The sequence below is a fragment of the Hyperoodon ampullatus genome, assembly GCF_949752795.1.
Source record: "Hyperoodon ampullatus genome assembly, chromosome: 13".
In the NCBI taxonomy this organism is placed as follows: Eukaryota; Metazoa; Chordata; class Mammalia; order Artiodactyla; family Ziphiidae; genus Hyperoodon; species Hyperoodon ampullatus.
In genome coordinates this window covers 40,319,800-40,341,219 of record NC_136926.1, presented here as the reverse complement: position 1 = coordinate 40,341,219, position 21,420 = coordinate 40,319,800, and the positions used below count along the sequence as shown (strand labels likewise).

The following is a 21,420-nucleotide window of genomic DNA, read 5'->3' as shown; positions in this document are numbered from 1 at the left end:
TGGAGAAGAAAAATTCACTTAAGAAGAGAAGCACAAGATGCAAAGGATAAAAGAACAGCCAAAACTTTATATCATAAAGTGAAGAAATGTTCTGAAGGTATTAGAAAGGAGTGTCTTCAAGAGCTAAGATGAAGAACACTATATCTTGGGGATGAAATGGAGAGTGAACTGTATTAAGCCAATTCGTGCAAAACATAAAGAAAACCTTACCTTGTGATTTTTTTTCAGTGTACTGAGTCCTAAACAACTTGCTAATGATCAACTAAACAGAAAGAATGCTGGAAGTAAACACAATCAGTCTTTCAGTGTGGCAACCATGAAAACGTATCTCCTATTGTGGGAAGTAAAATCACCGGCTCCAGCTGTTGTGCTCTGAAATCCTTCACCCGCCAGACAGGTGAACACATCAGGCATCCCACAGTCAGAAGCCAGCAAGGAATCAGTAGAGCAGGGATACTATGGCTCCAGAACTCCCCACTGGCCTTGCCAAAGCTTTCTTAAAACTGCAGTGCAGTCTGAGACCTTCCTTTTTCTCTCTTTTTCAAAAGGGTTAGATGCATGGACATCTCACAGCTCTCCCAGTCTCCTCCAGCTCCTTCATTTACCTTACAGGTGTGCTTCCCCCCCAAAATCTCTTGAATATCTAATGTCATCTTGATGTTTGCTTTCTTAGAGAACTCAGACTTAAAATTTTCTATACTTGGGAATCACTGAACAGAAAGAAAGTTCCTAATCTCTTGCCATTACTACCATTACTATATGGAAGGAAGAACCTCATCGCTTGTAGAAAGTAGTGGAGCAGTAGAGATGAGAGAAAAAATATGGTGAAGTAAGAGAAGGAAGTGCTTGAATCACTGGAGAGTTAAAGGCTGAGAAAGATATGCTCTCCACCCTTCCTGCTCAATCCTGTACTACATATCCAGAGAAAACAGAAGGAAATGCCGCACCACACTGAAGGAAGAGTAACTGATGATTTCCTCTTTGATCCTGGACTAGGGAAGAGTGAGATGGACAGATGGCTTTCTAGTTTCCAGATATCTCAGCTAGAGAGAGTGACTAGTCTGGCTGTGTGCAGAGTATAGACTAGAGCACTAGAGGTTGGAATCATATTCACCAAACAGGAGGGATACTGTAAGTCTTTTTAAGCTTCCATTATGTATTTTTACTTGCATTATCTCATTTAAAATTCAAAACAGCCCTGTGAAGAAGGTATTGTTAGTGTCACGCCATATGTTCTTGGCTTTCCTCCTACTCTGATAATTCCTTTCTCAATCTTTTTTGCTGGCTGGGTCCTTATTCTTCATTAAACCTTAATTAGTATGCCCAAGGATTCAGCCCTGAGCCCTCTTCTATTCTTTTCCTATACTTTTAAAGATGTCCTTAGGAGATCTTATCAAGTCCCAAGATTTTAAATGCTGTTTATATACAGTTGATGATTTTCAAACTTGTTTCTCTAGCTTTAACCTCTCCCATCAGTTCCAGACTCACATATGCAACTACCTACTCGACATCTACATTTGGATATAACAGATGCTGTCAGTACCTGCGTGTATCCCTTTGGCATTCCCCTGCTTAAACCCTCCAACGGTTTCCCAATGCAATTAAAATCCAAACTTTTTTCTGATGTCCCTACAGAATTTAGTTACTTCCCACCTTTCCAATATTATCATTCATCTTCTTACTCATTAAGTTAGAATCACAGTGGATGTCCTACTCCTCAAATATTTCAAAATCTATTTCCTCCATAGGCTTTTGCATTTGTCCTCTTCTTATCTTCAGTTCTTCAAGTGACAGCTCTTTTTTGTATCACTCAGGTCTCAGTTCTAATGGCACTGCCTCAGAAAGGTCATCCCTGACATCCATCAGTAGCCCTTCATTTCCCAATGCTCATAGTCACGCAATTACATAATTCATTTTTATTTCTTCTTCAGCTCTTGTAATCTGAAATCATCTATTTGCAGGCCCACTCCCAATCTTTGAAAATTAAGTATCAGCTCCATGACATACTAAGGATAGTATTCCTAGCTGCTAGAACACCACCTGGAACATAGTAAGTGCTCAATTATTAATTGTTGAATTCAATTAAGGAGATAGTGTGAAGTTGGAATTCAGATTCATATCTATGATTCCAAAGCATATGGAGCCTTTTCCCACAATAGGCTGCCTATTCCAGTAAGTGTGCATCCACTGAGATAGCAGTCATGGAAGAAAGAGTGCTCAACTTTAGTTTGCATCATGCAGACTATTAGATTATTCCACCACTAAGACACAGTGGCGAATTCAAACCACCAGCCTTCCTGTAACATATACAAAAATGATAATAATGGAAAAATATTAACTATAAATAAAAAAAGAAACATAGTTTGCTATAAATAGTTCAAGTTCCTAAATAGCACTCACAGTTCAGACAAGGGAAAACAGCAAAATCTGAAAGCCTTTTCTAATGTAGGGTGTTAACCTCAAAGGAGTGGGAAAGAAAAAAGTCTGTACATGAGGTGAAGTAATAGGCATTATCTTGGGAATACTCAGTAAAAAGAATTCCTAGAATGCCTGAAAGTGGAGAAATATGAAAGGAAGAAAAGAGAATGGCAGGAGTAAGAAAATAAGACAGGAATAGGGCTTCCCTGGTGGTGCAGTGGTTAAGAATATGCCTGCCAATGCACGGGATGTGGGTTCGAGCCCTGGTCTGGGAGGATCCCACATGCTGCAGAGCAGCTAAGCCTATGCGCCACAACTATTGAGCCTGCGCTCTAGAGCCCGTGAGCCATGACTACTGAGCCAGCGTGCTGCAACTACTGAAGCCCGCGTGCCTAGAGCCTGTGCTCTGCCACAAGAGAAGCCACCGCAATGAGAAGCCTGCGCACCGCAACTAAGAGTAGCTCCTGCTTGCCGCAACTAGACAAAGCCTGCGCGCAGCAACAAAGACCCAACACAGCCAAAAATAAACAAATAAAATAAATAAACTAAAAAAAAAAGAAGACAGGAACAGAATTGTGAAGCAGTTTCCACCTATTTAGAAGTAAAAATGGAATGAAAGCATCAAATGTATTAGAACACTGCTACTCTTGAGCTTGTCCTACAACAAATACCAGATAAAGAAACTTCATTTAAAGGGTAAATTGATGTGATTGCTGTAATTAATGAAAAAACCTGTAAGTTTGTTTTAATTTCATAAAGTATTTATCCAAAGTTGACATAGAGTTGGAAAAAAGATCACTTTAAGTCTCAGAACTGATTACAAATGAAAACCAATGTATACTCTCTATTAAGAGGGAAATCACCTCTTACACAAGAAGACCCAAGAACCAGACTCACCGATCTTCTAAAACTTTAATGGTTTCATGAAGGACTTTCTGTTGTTCTCTCAGCTGTTGATTTTTGGTGAAGAATTCTTCTAGTCTCTGTGCATCTCTGAAAGTCAAGAAATAAGTCATTTTTTTTTAACAGAAAAATACTCTAACAAGACTATTCTGTCATTAAGAACTCCAAAGCATGATCTCACCACTTACATATTATGAATTTGTTGTATCAAAACAAACAACTTAGAAGGTGAGGTTTGAATATCTTGTTAATCAGAGTTCAAATTATACTAGAATTTGCTCTGCAGTATTTTTATGTTCTACAGAAGTATATTCCTAAGCACCAGGTATTCCTTATACAATGCTGGAACACAGATGAAGGAGTAAATTCTGATGCCACCACTGACTCAACATTGTCAAAATTGCTATTAAAATGTACACTTACTGTTTTTTTAATTATTTTATCTACATTCAATAATGTAAATAGGTAACTCCACTCATATCATTCCTATTCCAATTACGAGAGATTTATACTTTCTATTTTACTAATTTTTGTGTTGCTTAAACTTTTACCTGGTATTACTTTTAAGCCAGGGTTTACTGTGAAGTAGAAGTACACAAACCCTACGTCCTGAAGCCTAGGTTTGAATCTCAGCTGTCATGTACCAGCTGTGTGAGCTGGTGCAAGTAACCTAAACTCTCTGTGCCTCAAAAAATGTGGATACATTAGTAGTATCTACTTCATGAGACATTTGCAAGGACTACGTACTAATGAATATACAGCATACAGAACAGTACTGGCACACAGTTAAGTTCTATTTAAGTATTTACCATTTTGATTTTAGTCAGGAAAAAAGAAAGACACCTAAAATTTTCTTCCAGTAAACTACCTGGTTACTTTCCAAGGTTGTGCCATATTTTACCTCTCCATCTTTATATTTCAAACAATCACATATATAAAGTATGCATATATTTTAATTCTATGAAAACCCATTAGAAATTGAATCAGGATTCTCTGTGTCATCTGGAATCTGAAAATATAGGATAATACCGTGGTTCAAATATCTTCTCCCAGCCCTCTCAAGGGTCTGAAATATCAAATCAAATAAAGGTGACAAACCAGTCTGCCAGAAAAAGGAGATGTCCAAATGACTGTGTCAAAATTGCTAAAACGTAGAATGTAATATCACTGGCAACAAAACAGACGAGCAAAACAACTAAGTCAAAATGTCAGATACCAATATGAGGGGGTACTTCTTATATACTGATTGAATATTTGATATTGAATGAAAAGCCAATACATCTAAGAGTGGCCTCCTGCTATACAACAAATATTGTTCTGGTAGCATATGTATATATATATATATGAAATTTTGGAAGTAATAGATAGCTGAAGCTAATAACAAAAAAATTTTCTAACACTTCTAGAAAATGTATTTAATTCAGAAACAGCACTAGGTTTTCACTGATCCTATTTTGGGAGTATTCAACAAAAATTCAACAGTCAACATTTCTATTGATACATGTGTAATTTTGTAAATGAATCTGTGTAAAAGAGGAGCATTAGTCATGTGCAGAGACAACTATCATCAAAACACAGGTCTGAAGCAATTAAGTGACAGACAAATATAGTACAGTTACTGATTTATTTTCTAATTGCTTCTTCCAGGTGGGAATCCCTAGGACTGAGATACCTCACAAATAAAGCTATTCTAACAATATGGAGACCAGACATCCTGTTACTGTACCCTGACTGTCTATCATAAAATATACTTGGAAAGGAGAGTTATGGTCATACAGGCAAATCCGAGTTCCTGGTCCCACAATGCAATGACCTATCCTTCTACAAAATAAAGCATCCCTTTAATTCTCTGATTACTCAGGGGATTTAGTTACTTACCCATGCTTCTAAAATGTGTAACCCCAAGCTACCTAAGGTAGGCAGGTACAGGGTAATTACAATATATATTAAAAGGTTGCTAAGAGGATCAAATGACTGAGAACTATACAGTGAAGTAAACCATTATTATCACCTACTGAACAACCAGCTGTGTTTCCACTCTTTAAGATTCAGAAACGTTATAGGTGATTTTTGAGAAAGTAATATTCAAGTCATTTACGAATTAAAGAAGGTTTTTCATGTGGTTGTTTGGTTAGAGGTATGGAGAAATACATTTTGTATAAAAAGTCTCAGTTAAAAAAAGTACGTTTGTTATAAGCAAATCTAGATCTTTAAAAAATTTTATTTATTTATTTATATTATTTTTGGCTGCATTGGGTCTTGGTTGTGGCACGTGGGCTCTCTAGTTGTGGTGTGTGGGCTCAGTAGCTGTGGTGCGCAAGCTTAGTTGCCCCGTGGCATGTGGGATCTTAGTTCCCTGACCAGGGATCGAACCCGCGTCCCCCGCATTGAAAGGCGGATTCTTAATCACTGGGTCACCAGGAAGGCCCTAGATCATTTCTAACTATGTCTAATCATTCAATCTGCAGGGAAATGATTCTGATTCTAGCTAAGAGGAAATACTATTCTATAGCTATAAATCTATCATTTAAAATAGTAACATTTTAGAAAATAAAATTACTAGGTCTACAAGAAGGATCCATTTTTAATAAAACTAAATTCCTTCAAAAACATTTAGTGAATGTAGTTTAAAATGTAAAATCAAATAGCAAACACAGTGTTTCTAATAACTGACCAACACTTTGATTCTAAAGGATGTCATTCTAATCAATGGTTGTTAATCTAGGATTTACGAGGTCATTTACTTCCAACACTGAACCAAGGTACAATATAAAGAGCTCACTGTCTAACTACTGATCAACTCCAAAATATTATACCTTGGGTATTATAATGGTAAGAGGGAACAAGAATTCCTATACAGTATTATTATATATAAAAGAGGAGACTTGTAGAATAACTCCAACAAACAGTAATTAGCTATTTAGTGTAGTATGTGTTAAATCAGCATACCAAGTCACTGATAGTACATACTCATCTTCTGATTAACAATGCTTGTAGCCACCATCACTAGCTGGGCTATAGGCAAAGGTGAAGATGAAAACAATAGAATAAGTGTATCTCATAATTTTTAATCTCAAACCACTCAAAAACAATTTCACCACTGAGGAAAAGCCTCCTTATCAACAATGTATTTACTTATTCACTTAATCCTAGAATATATAGAAAGTAGTGTCAGAATTAGTGTAAGCCCATCATGTTAATTCAATTCTCTTTGCCAGTTATTATTTAGGAATGAACATTGTCAATGAGTTAGAGGAAGTTTGCTGGGGGCTGCTTCTGACAAACTTTTATAATTAGTAAAAATAAAAGGACACAAAGATGTTGTGCAAGTGATAACTAGAATGATGACGGCCAGCTTGACATACCGAAGTGAATCAAGACTAACAGGGCAAGTCTGAACACTAAAGATGGCAGAGAAGAAAGACAGAAGTAAGTGATAACCAGTCCTAGAATCTCCCTACTTTGGGCCTTCTATGTGAAAGGATACATCTTCTTTATCATAAAAGTCACTTCTGGTGTTTTTTTGGTCTCACAGTAAGAAAATATGATTAACTAATAAGATATACATCCTAAAGTTAAATGTTTAAAATGACACCTTTAAGGTAGGAACAGGTACATTTTCAACATGCAAAGCATTTAAAAGTGTCAGTAATTAAGAATCATAAAATTGTTCTTCAAAAAAACTGTTTTAAAAATTTATGATTTCTCATTTCTGTATCTAGGTCATCTTCCAAACATGACTTTACAGGTGTAATGGAAAACTTCACAATTTCTATTTTCAGATTATAATAGCAAAAATAGTGAGGTGTGTTTTGATGAGTGGTTGGTAACTCCAGCTTCTGGTTACAGTCTTGGAAGCTTTAGGAATATGAAGGAACTGAGACCTATTGATATATACTGTAAAGCAAATGCAATTATTATTAGTCACAATGATATTAATTTTTGTTATGAGTAATAACATTCTATTATGCCATCTGTTTCAGATTCCTGAATGCGGAAGGTCTAAAGAACCACGAATAAAATCTGCTCCTGACTTAGAAAATCAGATCTGATCCTGGGCTTAACAACCAAAACAATTCAGGGGAACTGCTGGTAATTTCAAATTAGTTAAAAGGGGTCTTAGAATATCCATTTAGTTCCCATTTCTTATATGAGTTAGAAATCGCAGACTTATTCTGCTCCCCATCTTGTAGCATCTTAAATCCCAGGTATTAATCATAGTTGAGAAAAAATGCTGTTAACAGATCAAAATGATTTATAGATCAGTTTCCATCTTAATAAATATTTTAAGGAAAAAGATTATACACATATTAAAATTATGTTAAAATATAAATATATGCAAATGTTAACTAAGGCTATACTCAAAATTATTTTTTCCTTTAGAATTTTGAATAACTCGCTGTCAACTACACAAGGTCCACACTAAGTAAAGCTAACTTCCTTATAAATAAGACACTGAATTCAAATAGGACATCAATATCAATTACTTTATAAATAAGACATCAGTGTTATATATGCTGATACTTACAAAATTCGTTCCTTTTTCAGTTTGGTTACTTTTACTTGTAAACCTGAAAAAGAAAAATATCCTCAGTATTTTATTTATACATTTTATCATTTCAAAAGCAGTTAATCTAAGTTTCTTTATGAATCTAATGCTACACTATTAAGTTACTTGAGCCTGGCCTCTGAACAATGAGCCAGGTCCCATTAGTTTGAAGAGTGTATTTCCCTTACTTGCACACTTAGGTCACAAAAGAGTATTTGCAACATTATTGCTCTTAGTCTATTGTATGACAGCCAAATAGAATGAAATTTTCTCCACCTAAAGTGAGTTACTTCCCAATAGCATGGGCAAGCATATAATTAGAAGTTCACTATAAATGAAGGTTTATGTTCTGGCACAGCCTATGTATTTTGATAACAGCAATAGTGCTTATGTAGGCTCAGATCTTCTGGGATTAAAACAGATTGTGTCAGGAAGTCCTGGACTAGGAACACAATTGCTAACAAAAAAGTACTTAACATAAGGCAGTACTGTTTTTAGCTCAAGATATGTATTACATGTGTTATATGTATTTTTAATTTTAATTGAGTCTGATACAAAATAGAAGACCACTGCCTATGGGACTTGGGTAATTATTGTTAAGAAAGCAGGCTGATGAGCATTGAGACTGCAAGAAAGGATATGAACAAAGTAAGAGTGACATTCCTCAGTCTCAGAAACAATAATTAAAAGGAGAAAAACAGCCATTAAACAAACATGAAAATATATCCAACACTACTAGCAATATAAATCCAAACCCAAAAAATTACTTAGCAAAATTATTAAAATTATAATACCCAGTGTTGATAAAAGTGTTGTAAAACTACACTGCCATGCTTTGCAGGAGGTATTATAAATTAGCACAGTTCTTTTGGAAAGCAAGCTAGAGGTATATAACGGGAGTCTTTTTCATCAATATCCCACATCTTGGATTCTAACCTAAATAATCCAAACAATAGAGAAACTCATAGTCACAAAGAATATTGAACAATGTATTGAAATATAAAATGCTTAAAATAGGGATGAGTTTAAGTAAAATATGATGTAACCACTAGACAGAATAATACACAGCTATTAAAATCATTAAGTAAAAAAGAATAAGTCTATTTAGCAACACTAAACTATTTGGTTCTCTATTTCCTCTATGCTATTTTCTGCAATGTGATTATTAAAAGGGGGGAAAAACTTCTGTGTTTACATTTTCAGATTCCTAAACCAATTTTTTTTTACTATTCTACAATTTTCCCACTTGTGGATATTATATTCACTTTTAAAAATAGTGCCTAGAAAGTTTAAAAACTCTATATCTACTTAAGAATTTCTTTTATTTGGGGCATAGTTAATCCCCAATAAATGGTTATTAGTTAACTAATTTCTGAAAAATTAAAGATTGACTGTCTTTGGTAGTTTATGGCTTCTAATAAGTTATACATTTAGAAAATCTTTCCATATAATTTGTATAGAAACATTAATAAATTTGTCACTTCTAAGAACAGGATTTTTCATTATCTGTCTGAACAACATCATTTAGCTAAGTAAGAGTTTTAGAAAACAGACCTATACATTTTTCCACAATCTCCCCCTCCCTGGTGCTGACTAGGGATGAAAGTAAAAGTCACATAGATACTAATGGGGAAGTCACCTTTTCTTACTGCCCAAGAGGTAAGGAGTTAATGCCAGGAAATCCAGTTATTATGGAAAAATAAAGGCCCTGGAGAATTTTTTAGTTATACTTTTGCCCTATATCTCAAATTTCACCTCTAGGAAATGTCCAACTGATATGATACATTTACCCTCATTTCTATGGCCTATAATTTGAATAAATAAAATGTTATGAATAAACCTGTAATCAAATGTTCACAGCAGCTTTATTCATAACAGCCAAAAACAGAAACAACCCAAATATCCTTCAATGAGTGAACTGTTAAAAAAAACAAAACGAAACAAAACTGTGGTACATCCTTGTACTACATGTACTAGTCAGCAATAAAAAGGAAAGAAGTATTAAAATATGCAACAACCTGGATGGACTACAAGGGAATTATGCTGAGTTGGAAAAAAAAAGCCAACCCAAAAAGTATACCCTATGTGATTCCACGTACATAACATTCTTAAAATGACAAAATTATAGAGGTGGAGAACAGATTATGGGTGGCCAGAAGCTGGAGAGGTTGGGGTGGGAGGAAGGTGGTTGGGGACTTTAAAGAGTAGCATTAGGGACCCTAGGTAGTCACAGGGATCTACACGTTAGTGAATTAAAACACACACACAAATGAGGGCATGTAAAAGTAGCAGAATCTAAATAAGATTGATAGATTGTATCAATGTCAATTTCTAAATTGTGCTATTACACTATAGTTATACAAGATGTTACCACTGGGGTGAACTGGGTGAAGGGTATATACTACAGTGTGAATCTACAATAAGCTCAAAATGAAAAGCTAAAAAAAAATTATGGAAAAATATTTACCCTAAGAGTTGGAATACTGTTAAAATGTAAATTATTATAATAAAGGGAAACATTATTTTTCCACTGTTAAAAATAAAAACTGGTGTGATCTTTTGATTTTTAAAAAAATCTTTTCCATCTGTCAAGTTCGTAGCTGGAGAAGCTTCCTTCTTTTTCAGGTAATGATGACAAACTCACAAGACCTTGAAAGTACTTAGTAAAGCATCAAATCATTCTTGAAGAATTAAGAAAAGAACTTGTGACCCTACTAGGCCAAAGACTATTGTCAGCAGTTTTTCACTCTCTTTTTACCCTTCCCAAAGTGTGTGAAAATTTACTTGCTGTTAGATTTTCTTGTTTTTTAATTTTGGCTGACTCTAAAACTCAGGTCCGCCTTTAGAAGTGAAAAGTGCACCCAAGATGAAATGGATTATTGCCATAAACCATTTTAAGAAAAGAAACAATGAGACAGAAAATCCTTACAAACTTCAAAAGAAAATTCTTGGGAAATATGGAAAGACTACTCTTTTATCTTGTAAGCATTCAACACCTGTGAGGCATTTGTTCTGTCATGCAGATCAGCCCTGAAACAGGTTTATGTGTGTATGTGTATGTATGTGTGTTTAAATTTTAGCATTTGCCATTCATCAAGTCAATTAGGCATCCACAATTAGAACCCCTATAAAGTGTGCTTTAATCCTGCTCCACACCCATCGGAAGGAATGAGGCTATACAACAATGCAGCTCCTGTATGAACAGGTAGTCTGTTCAAAAAAGTATTTAGGATTGTAACACTGGCAACCTGAGACACCTAATGAGGAAACAGCGCTCAAAAGACCAAAAGCGCTGCACTACAATTAACCTTATAACGTGTATGTGAATTTTGAAAGAAATGAAACAATTAAGGGCCCATATGTGTAGTCACGAATGTAATACAAGAAACAAATTTAAGTAAGAATTCAGAAATAAACCAAGAATTCAATTTGTTATAAACAAAATAAAAATCATTGCTATGTTCATTTTTACTCATTCTCGTTCGCTACCCAGAACAAACCATATATGTACTGTCACTGTAAAACAAGTTATTTATGGTTCTGAATTATAAATTGTAAGCCTAATAACACTTTTCTTGATAAATAGTGGCTTTATATATAGATCAAATAATTAAGCTTCTACCAAAAACACAACTACTAGTATTTCTGTAACTGCCTAATCAATTATTTCAACTCCAAAGTAAAGACACTTGTCTTTATGAGATGCAGCCATATTTAAGGTGTGCTTAGTTTACTATTAAGATTTAATTATCTCAAAATGGGTAAGTTAATTTTTTGTGGATATTATCGAATTTATGTTAACACAAATGGAAAATAACATTGAGAGTTAATGATAGTACTTTTTTTATTGAATTATAGTTGATGTATAATATTGTTACAGGTGTACAATATAGTGATTCCCAATTTTTAAAGGCTACACTCCATTTATAGTTGTTATAAAATATTGGCTATATTTCCCGTGTTGTACAGTATATCCTTTTGTTTTTGTTTTTGGCCGCACTGTGCGGCATGTGGGATCTCCATTCCCAGACAAGGGATCGAACCCAAGCTCCATGCAATGGGAGTGCGGAGTCTTAACCACTGGACTGCTGGGGAAGTCCCTATCCTTGTAGCTTATTTTATACCTAACAGTTTATACCTATTAATCTCCTACCCTATATTGCCCCCCACTTCCCTCTCCCCACTGATAACCACTAGTTTGTTCTCTGTATTTGAGTCTGAGTGAGTCTGCTTCTTTTTTGTTATATTTACTAGTTTGTTGTATTTTTAGATTCCACATATAAGTGACATCATACAGTATTTGTCTTTCTCTGTCTATTTCACTTGGCATAATACCCTCTAAGTCCACCCATGTTACTGCAAATGGCAAAATTTCTTTTTTATGGCTGAGTAGTATTCCATTCTTTTTTTTTTTAATGGCTGAGTACATATACACACCACATCTTTATCCGTTCATCTGCTGATGAACACTTAGGTTGCTTCCATATCTTGGCAATTGCAAATAATGCTGCTATGAACATTGAGGTGCATGTATCTTTTCAAATTACTGTTTTTGTTTTTTTTCGGATATATACCCAGGAGCGCAATGGCTGGGTCATGTATGGCAGTTCTATTTTCAGTTTTTAAGCAACCTTCATACTTTTTTCCACAGTGACTGCAACAATTTATATTCCCACCAACAGTGTATGACGGTTCCCTTTTCCTCACATCCTCGCCAACATTTGTTATTTGTGTTCTTTTTGATGATATCCATTCTGACAGGTGTGAGGTGATATCTCATTGTGGTTTTGATTTGCATTTTCCTGATGACTAGCCTTTCTTAATGACTAGAACACTGATGTTATGGACCAAAATTACTTGCAATTCCTTTCATTGCTAATTTGTGTAGTATTAATATGAATGTTATCTTTTTGGAATTTTTGATGAAACATCTACGAAAATAAATGGAGCAATCCAAAACTGAATCAAGAAATATTTATCCTGTCATATTAGAGCCTCTATACTTTCTGTTTCTTTAATGGGGCTCCAATTCTGTCCTCAAAAATCTGCCTAGTTTTCTATGAAATTGATTACCTTATTTACCAGATAGAGAAAACATTACTAGATGAGATGTTGATGGTAAAACATAGCATGGACAAAAACCATTTATTAAAATGGTGACATTCTGAACAATATTCTAAATTTCATCTTATTACCTGTGCTTTTTAATAATAAACCTGATACTGAAAGGGATTTTAAAAGGCAAAAAAAAAAAAACCCTGTATCCAAACAAGTTCAGATGCATTTAAGTTCTTATGCGTATCTAAGAAAAATTATGTAACTCAGGTACTACCTTCATTTCATATCTTTTCTCCCCCCCCCTTTTTTTTAACCTGACATGAAGTTTTAAAAGCAATGACTGAATTTTGATTCCTATATATACTTCAAAACCTGCAAAGTCTGGACAAGTCCATGTTTGATGTCTTTCAAATAGCCTCTTATACTGGTCTCTCCAAGTGGATCCTCTACTTAAAAAAAAAAAATTAAGTACCATCTAGGCATGTCTTTGATGTTATCACAGAGTCACAGGATCTAATTTTATATGGAACTATCTGGAACACATTGACAAGGGACTGTCAAAAAAGTCTTCCTTTCAACAAATTTGCCTGGGCCCAACCAAAATGTTTTTAAATAACATACTAATTTTTAAAAAGTAGTGCACGATCATTTAAAACTTTTAAGAATCCATAAGTGATTTTGAAATTGGTAAAAGTAACCTGATCAATATATTATAATATGCCGGAAGTTATCTTCTCTCATCAGCTCAAACATATATCCAATACCTACCATTCATAAAGCACATAGATATTAATCAAAATCATCAACAACTTCTGTATTCCTCCCTTAAAGTTTTTCCATGTATATAAACTAATGCTCCTGGGAGTGTGATGGCTACTAAGAGTATGGCCATGAGGAGTACACACTTTAAAAAAGAATATTCTATTATGTAATATTTGTGAGTCTTATATGTTCTGTAATCTGATGAATGGCATGTTGTTCTTATCAAACAATATGTTATTTATTTTCTTGATGCTTCCTCATCATAGAGGTCTCCTGAAGACCCTGAAACACCAATGAACATGAGGAAGAAAGCTGCCAAATGCTTCATCCTTGTTAAATTAGGAGCCTAAAAAATAAAACTGTCCCAGTTTTAAATGGGTATGCCTAAATATTCTAAAATGAAGATTATGTACCACATGAAAAACAAGCAGTTTGGTTAAGTAATGAAATAACCACAAAAATAAGTCACATATAAAACAGTATGTACACTGAACACAACAATAAGCTACATGCATTTCTTTTAAAACTAGGAAAGAATAAACAAATGCCATTCCTATAAAATGGTGATTTATTTTTCTTTTCCCAACTTTCTACAGTAGTATCTAAAAATAGAAAATTTAAAGTAAATGGGTAGTAAAGCATTTCAGGGTTTTAGAGATATAAAATTTTGATATTTTCATATATTATGGGATTTTAAAAACTTATGTTCAAGAAAATGTTTCACTGATGCAGCTAAACTATGCAATTCATTCAGATACCATTTACTAATTTCTTACTATGTGCCAAGCACTTTTACCTATGGAAATGCAGGTAGAAAGATGATTAAGATAGGGACTCTGCATAATAAAATTTTAATGATCTTCTTAAAATTTTAATGTCTTGTTGTAAGACAATAGAAAGTAATCATTTGAAGGATAAAGAATTTAACCTTATACTTGAAGATGGCAGAATGCTAATTCTTCTCTGTTAAATGTTTAATAAAAACTCAAGTACATCTGGTCCTATTTAAATCATTTGAAGATATTGTATTTGCTTTACCTCCAGGTCACAAAGAATAAGCTTTTTTATAGCATTTAGCTCCTATAATAGTTTAAACTTGAAACTGTTCCTATTGGTAAACTTACATGCTGGGGTTGCAGTATTATAAACCAAGAGGAAGATATGGCTTCTCTTCAACAGAAGTTGGGAGATGTTATCTTGTATCTGGATTATTTTTGTTATCATTTCATTATATAACTATACTGTATAAATATTTTCCGAAAGAGAATGAATACAATGCCCCCAAAACCTACTGTGTCTTCTTCACTGTTGTATTCTCAGCAACTGCTACCATTCTCAGCATATAATTCAATAACTGCTCACTGAATGAATAGCAAGTCAGTACTAAAACTCAGAATACTTCCTCAATGTTTCACACTACATTTTCTGGGGGAAAACAGTGTAGTCAAATGAAGAGCAGAATTAATGTAAAATACTCATATTTGTCCCTGAACATATGACCACAAGAACAGTCACTTAAAAATCAGATCTTTATCACTAACAACAAATTTGAATTTCTAAACTTTCAAATATTTGAAGTGAACTAATCTGCCTCAGATATAAACAGCTCCTATCAATTGATAGGGAAAAGGCCAACTACCAAAGAATAATCAGGTATATAAACAGTTCTTAAGACAGAAATACAAATCACCCTCAAGCATAAGCAAAGATGCTTAATCTCATTCATAAGGGAAACATAAACTAAAACTACACTGAAAATAATCGAGAGATATATTAATCAAACACAACATGGAGAATTCTTCTAGATACAGATGGGAACAAACCAACTATAAAAAGACATTTTAGATAACTGGGGAAATTTGAACACAATCATCTAATAGGTATAAGATGACATTAAAGAATTTGTTTTGTTAGTACGATAATGGCAATTTTTTGTTAAAAAAGACTACTGGAATATATTGAAGTATTTATAGATGAAATTATGTCAGAAAGTTCAAAATAACTGAGTGGAAGAGGGATAAAGATGCAAATGCAAAATAAATAAAACAAGATTGGCTGTGTACTGATAATGGTTGAAGCTGAGTGATGGGTAAATAGGAGTTCATTATACTATTCTCTTTACTTTTATAAATGTATAATATTTCCTAAAATTAAAAAGTCTTAAACTTTAAATTTAAAAAAATGGAAGAATACACACACAAACGATAATAAAAGTGGTTACCTGTTTGTGTGTGGGGAGAAGAGGGTAAATTTTTGCTGTTTATTTTGTGTTTTCACAATTTTAGAAAAAAAGTTTAAATTAAAAAAAAAATGGATAAAACAATAACTCCATTGACACCTGGATTTCTAATCAAACACTAATGTACCCTGACTGCATCAGCAATCCTAATATGCTGAAAGAGAGCTTTAATGGAAACATGGATCAGAAAAATCTATCAAAGAATGAGCATAACAGAGCAGTAACAGAGGCAAGTGAAGTAGTAGATGTAGTTGAACTCCAACCTTTCATAATAAAATTAAAGAGTTTCTAATGTTTTTCTCAGCTAAGAATTCAAAAACTACAACTAAGAAATAGAAACTTTCAGCAAAGTTGTAGGATACAAAGCAACACACAAAAATCAGTGGTGTTTCTTTACATTAACCACGTGCACTCTGAAGAGGAAATTAGGAAAATTCCATTTACAATAGCATTCAAAAGCATCCAATACAAAATAAGGAATAAGCTTATCCAAGGAGATGAAAGACTTGTATGATGAAAACTACAAAACATCACTGAAAGAAATTTAAAAAAGGAAAGACGTTCTTATGTTCATGGACTGGAAGACTTAATATTGTTAAGATGTCAACATTACTCAAAGTGATCTACAGATGCAATGCAATTTCTGTTGAAATCCCAATGATGTTTTTTTGCAGAAATAGGAAGATATGTCCTAAAATTCATATGAAATCTCAAGGGACTCCAAATAGCCAAGACAATCTTAAAAAAGAACAAAGTTGGAAGTCACATATTTCCTGATTTCAAAACTTAATAAAAAGCTACAATAATCAAAACAATATAGTACTGGCATAATGACAAACATACAGACCAATTAGAATAGAGCCTTGGCACCCTTCTCAAAAAAAAGGTTTTTGAGAAGGGTGCCAAGACCATTCAATGGGGAAAGGCCAGTCTTTTCAACAAATGGTGCTGGAAAACTAGATATCCACAGCAAAAGAATGAAGTTATACCCTTACCTTACACCATATACAAAATTCACCTCAAAATGGAAAAAGGACCTAAACATAAGATCTAAAACTATAAAACTCTTAGAAGAAAACACAAGGCAAAACTTAATGGCAATGGATCTGGCAATGATTTCTTGGATATAATACCAAAAATATAGGCAACAAAAGAAAAAAGTAGATAAATTAGACTATATCAAAATTAAAAACTTCTATGCATCAAAGGACACAATTAACAGAGTGAAGAAGCAACTCACAGAATGGGAGAAAATACTTGCAAACCATATATCAGGTAAGAGATTAATATCCAGAATATACAAAGAACTTCAACCACGACAAAAACCAATATGATTAAAAAAACAGGCAAAGAACCTGAATAGACATTTCTCCAAAGATACACAAATGGGCAATAAGCACACGAAAAGCTAACGTCACTAATCATTAGGGAAATAAAAACAGTATGAAGGTTCCTTAAAAAACTAAAAAAAGAGTTACCATATGATTCTGCAATCCCACTCCTGGGCATATATCAGGAGAAAACTCTTATTTGAAAAGATACATGCACCTCAATGTTCATAGCAGCACTATTTACAATAGCCAAGACATGGAAGCACCTAATGTCCATCGACGGATGAATGGATAAAGAAGATGTGGTACATATATACAATGGAATATTACTCAGCCATAAAAAGAATGAAATAATGCCATTTGCAACAACATGGATAGACCTAGAGATTATCATACTAAGTGAAGTAAGCCAGACAAAGACAAATATGATATCACTTATATGTAGAATCAAAAAAAATGATACAAATGAACTTATTTACAAAACAGAAATAGACTCAGAAACAAAGAAACCAAACTTATGATTACCAAAGGGGACTGGGGGTGTGGTGGGGGGAGATAAGTTAGGAGTTTGGGATTAGCATATACACACTACTATATATAAAATAGGTAAACAACAAGGACCTACTATACAGCACAGGGAACTATATTCAATATCTTGTAATAACCTATAATGGAAAAGAATCTGAAAAAGAATATATGTATATATATGTGTAACTGAATCACTTCGCTGTACACTTGAAACCAACACAACATTGCAAATTAACTATACTTCAATTTTAAAAAAACAGAAAGCTATTCAACTGACGGGAAAAAAAAACCTATAAAGCACTGTAGTATTAACCTATGGTTGCAGTAGGTAATCAAGAAACAAATGTAATATGAAGCATTTCCCACACATGGGGGAAATGTATTACATGAAAGTCACAGAATTAGATAGGTATATTAAGGCTTACTATCAGAACTTGAGTTTAGCTTTAATAGTTTAGCTTTTAATAGTACATTTTAACACAATCATATATAACATTTATATACTCAACCTAACCACAACAGCTCAATTCTCTGTATGCTCATTGCATTTCATATAAACCTTTTAGCTCTTATTTCACTATACTGTTAATTTTCTGTTCACATGACTCTCTCTCTACCAGACTGCAGGCTCTTTGAAGGCAAACTGCCATTTACTTTTGGGTCTCAGGGCTTGGTGGTAAACCCAAGCACTGAGATACAAATTCTGAAGGTTTGTCGAATGACTTAGGTAGTATTTTTATGTCAATAAACAATCCTGCAAATAATTTTACAGAAGATAATTAAGTTTAGAGGTTATGTAACTTGCTGAGATTACAGAGCAAGTACATAAATGAAATTAGAATTAAAATCCAGATCTTCGGTCAACAATTTCTATGCCCCTTCCACCACACCATACATATTACCACAAGTAACTACAAGCTGTGCAAGAGCTACATTCTGTGGTAGTTGTCTGTAGTCAAAAGACAACAACTCAACCATAAAAATGAATCTCCCAAAATTGGAATAGTAAAGGTCCCTTAAAAATGGGATCTTTGAACTGTCATAAAAATTAGTTATTACTATTATAGTCTCAGCAGAATACTGCTACCAAGTATTTCAGAAAAAAATTACCTTGTACTTCTTTATCATGATACTCCTTTAGTTTTGTCCAAAGATCCTTAAAGTCATTAGATACATCTGCAGAACTAGGGCTTCCACAACTGCTTCCCGAGACGTTCATCTTACTTAATATGCTCACACTTCTACTGCCTAATGTTTTCTGACCTTTGCTGTTACATTATACAGGTCTGAAGTTGTCTTTGGCCAGTTCAAATACCTGAAACAACAGATTGCAACATAAGTGAATTCTGCATTTATCTTTGTGTAATTTGAAATCAGGATGACTTCAAGCCCAGGCAGCTGATCTTAAGTTTTCCTTATTTACCTATGATCAATCACTTTAGAATCTGAGGGGGTGGAAGTGAGGAAAAAAGATGAGTATGGTGAGAAAAGCCCCAATTTCAGTTATCTGGCCTTAAGTTAAGCTACACTTTCAGGCAAATTTTTTCTTATTCCACCTATGAGGAAGTAATTACCTACATTATGTTAAATTGAAAGGATTATTATATAGAGAGGTTTGTAATCATTCATGGTCAGTATTGTTTCCCCATTCTAAAAGAATTTATTGCTTTTTTAACTTTTGAGTTGATATGGAATACAACGATATATTGAACCAAAAACTGGAAAACACTCTGAAATATTCTTGACTTAATAAGCATTCACATCTAGACACACAGACACACACACTGTAAAAGAGCAAGAAAGATGACTGACATAACACGAGTATCTGAACAGCTTTCTCATAACAATGAAATTTGGTGAGCAAGATACAGACACAGCCAAGATCTATGAATACAGAAACATCTAAAAACAAGGCAAATATGGGTAAAGCTATTTTGTGCCTCTAAGAATAAAGGTGAATGATTAAGTTTATTATTTGTGTAGTCCCTGAAGGAAGCAACAGGTTATTAAGTTCAAGTGGATTAATAAATATTTTAATATGTGTTCTTAAACTGAAACCATTAACTAGCTACTACTAAAAAAATAAAATAAAATGATTAACAAATCTACTAACCCTCACGTCCGGCTCCTTAGTCAATGCCTTACCATTGCTAACAAGTGCCCAAACGGATTTAAGTGTCTTTTACTAACCATTTCCTGAGGTCTCTGATGAAGAGGCTAAGATAAGCAAGGCCATGTCTAAAGGGAGCAATATTATGTGCAGAGCCACTTGGTAAACTATAAAACACTACAGAAATAAAAATACATTTAATAAGCTTTTCAAAAATTGTGATTACACTTTTTTTTAAAGATAATCAGTGAAAATTGAACAAGTAATAGATTTTACATAATATTAGGAAATTATTTTTAATTTCTAAAGAGGCTTGTATTCAACTATTTATTAACTCTAAAAGATAAATCAATGGGTCTATACTACTGTCAATAAAAGCCACCATTTATTAAGTGTTCACTATATACCATGGAGTGTGCTGTTTTATATTCCCTTTTAATTTAATCTTCACAATTGTATAAAACAGCTACTACTGATATTATTAATTTCATTTTAGAGTTGAAGAGAACAGGCTTAAGAGACTAAGTGACTCGCCCGAGGTCACATTGCTAGGACACGGCTACTACGGCCACGTCACCGCTGCAACTCAAGTTGTGATGCCAATGAACTCCAAAATACTTCTAAGAAGCAAACAAAACAAAACAAAAAAAAGTTAATTATTTTTATTAATCAAAAAGTTCAAAACAAAGTTTTAGTTATTTTAATGAACAATTTAAAATTGTATATTTTAGCTCAATAGTTTAAAACCAATAGTGTAAAATAAGCTTCCTTTAATCTACCTTCAGGGGTAATAAAAAGGTTAAGTGTTTTTTTTCCCCCCACATAACAAGTTATCAATACTAAGCTGTTCAGATACTCGTGTTATGGCAATCATCTTTCTTGCTCTTTTACAGTGTGTGCGTCTGTGTGTCTAGATGCTTAAGTCAAGAATATTTCAGGGAGTTTTCCAGTTTTCGGTTCAATATATTGTTGTATTCCACATCAACTCAAAAGTTGAAACCCTCTCCAATCTATTTTGCATGCTTAGCACTTTTTGCTGGCATTTCTTTTGATATTGAACCGTTATTCAATGCACGAATAACTTCTCAAAAATGTGCATCTTGCCTCTCAAGTTGCATCCTGGGCTCAACAGTCTGCAATAATTTAACACATTTCTGTGCCTCCTATTTCAGTGTAAACCATAAACCACCACACTGAAGGTGCTCAAGAGAAGATTTCTTTCCTGTCACACCACACACATTCTTAGGTGAGGCAAGAGCCGCTCCTCAGTTCACACAAGGGCCCTGAACAAACTGAACAGGGACTCTGACTGCTGCTCTTACGAGCAGAGCAGAGGTCCAGTGGCTCCCATCCCAGGACCCTTAGCCATCAGCCTCCTCCCGCGCCGCCAAGGGCTGGCGGTCCGCCCTCGCCAAAGCGCTCCCCCAAGCAAACCGCACGACTGGCGCCGGAATCGCGCGCTGCGACCCCGGGCGCAGGTCGGCGCATGCGCGTGGCGGGCCCGGCGCCAGCAGGCAAGTTC

General features: G+C 34.3%; 1 protein-coding gene across 2 annotated transcripts in view; it reads right to left on the bottom strand.

The window, feature by feature from the left end:
• The window catches only part of RBBP8 (RB binding protein 8, endonuclease), an 84,701-nt gene extending 65,674 nt beyond the window's left edge, over nucleotides 1-19,027 (bottom strand). For both annotated transcript variants that reach the window (XM_079717751.1, XM_079717752.1), the window contains exons 1-3: nucleotides 18,899-19,027; nucleotides 7,850-7,892; nucleotides 3,316-3,411 (exon numbers count right to left, since the gene is read on the bottom strand). In XM_079717751.1, coding sequence (XP_079573877.1) covers nucleotides 3,316-3,411; nucleotides 7,850-7,892; nucleotides 18,899-19,007 — 248 coding nt within the window. In that variant the 5' untranslated portion in view covers nucleotides 19,008-19,027. The remainder of the gene's footprint in view (nucleotides 1-3,315; nucleotides 3,412-7,849; nucleotides 7,893-18,898) is intronic.
• Between the last annotated feature and the right edge of the window lie 2,393 nt (nucleotides 19,028-21,420).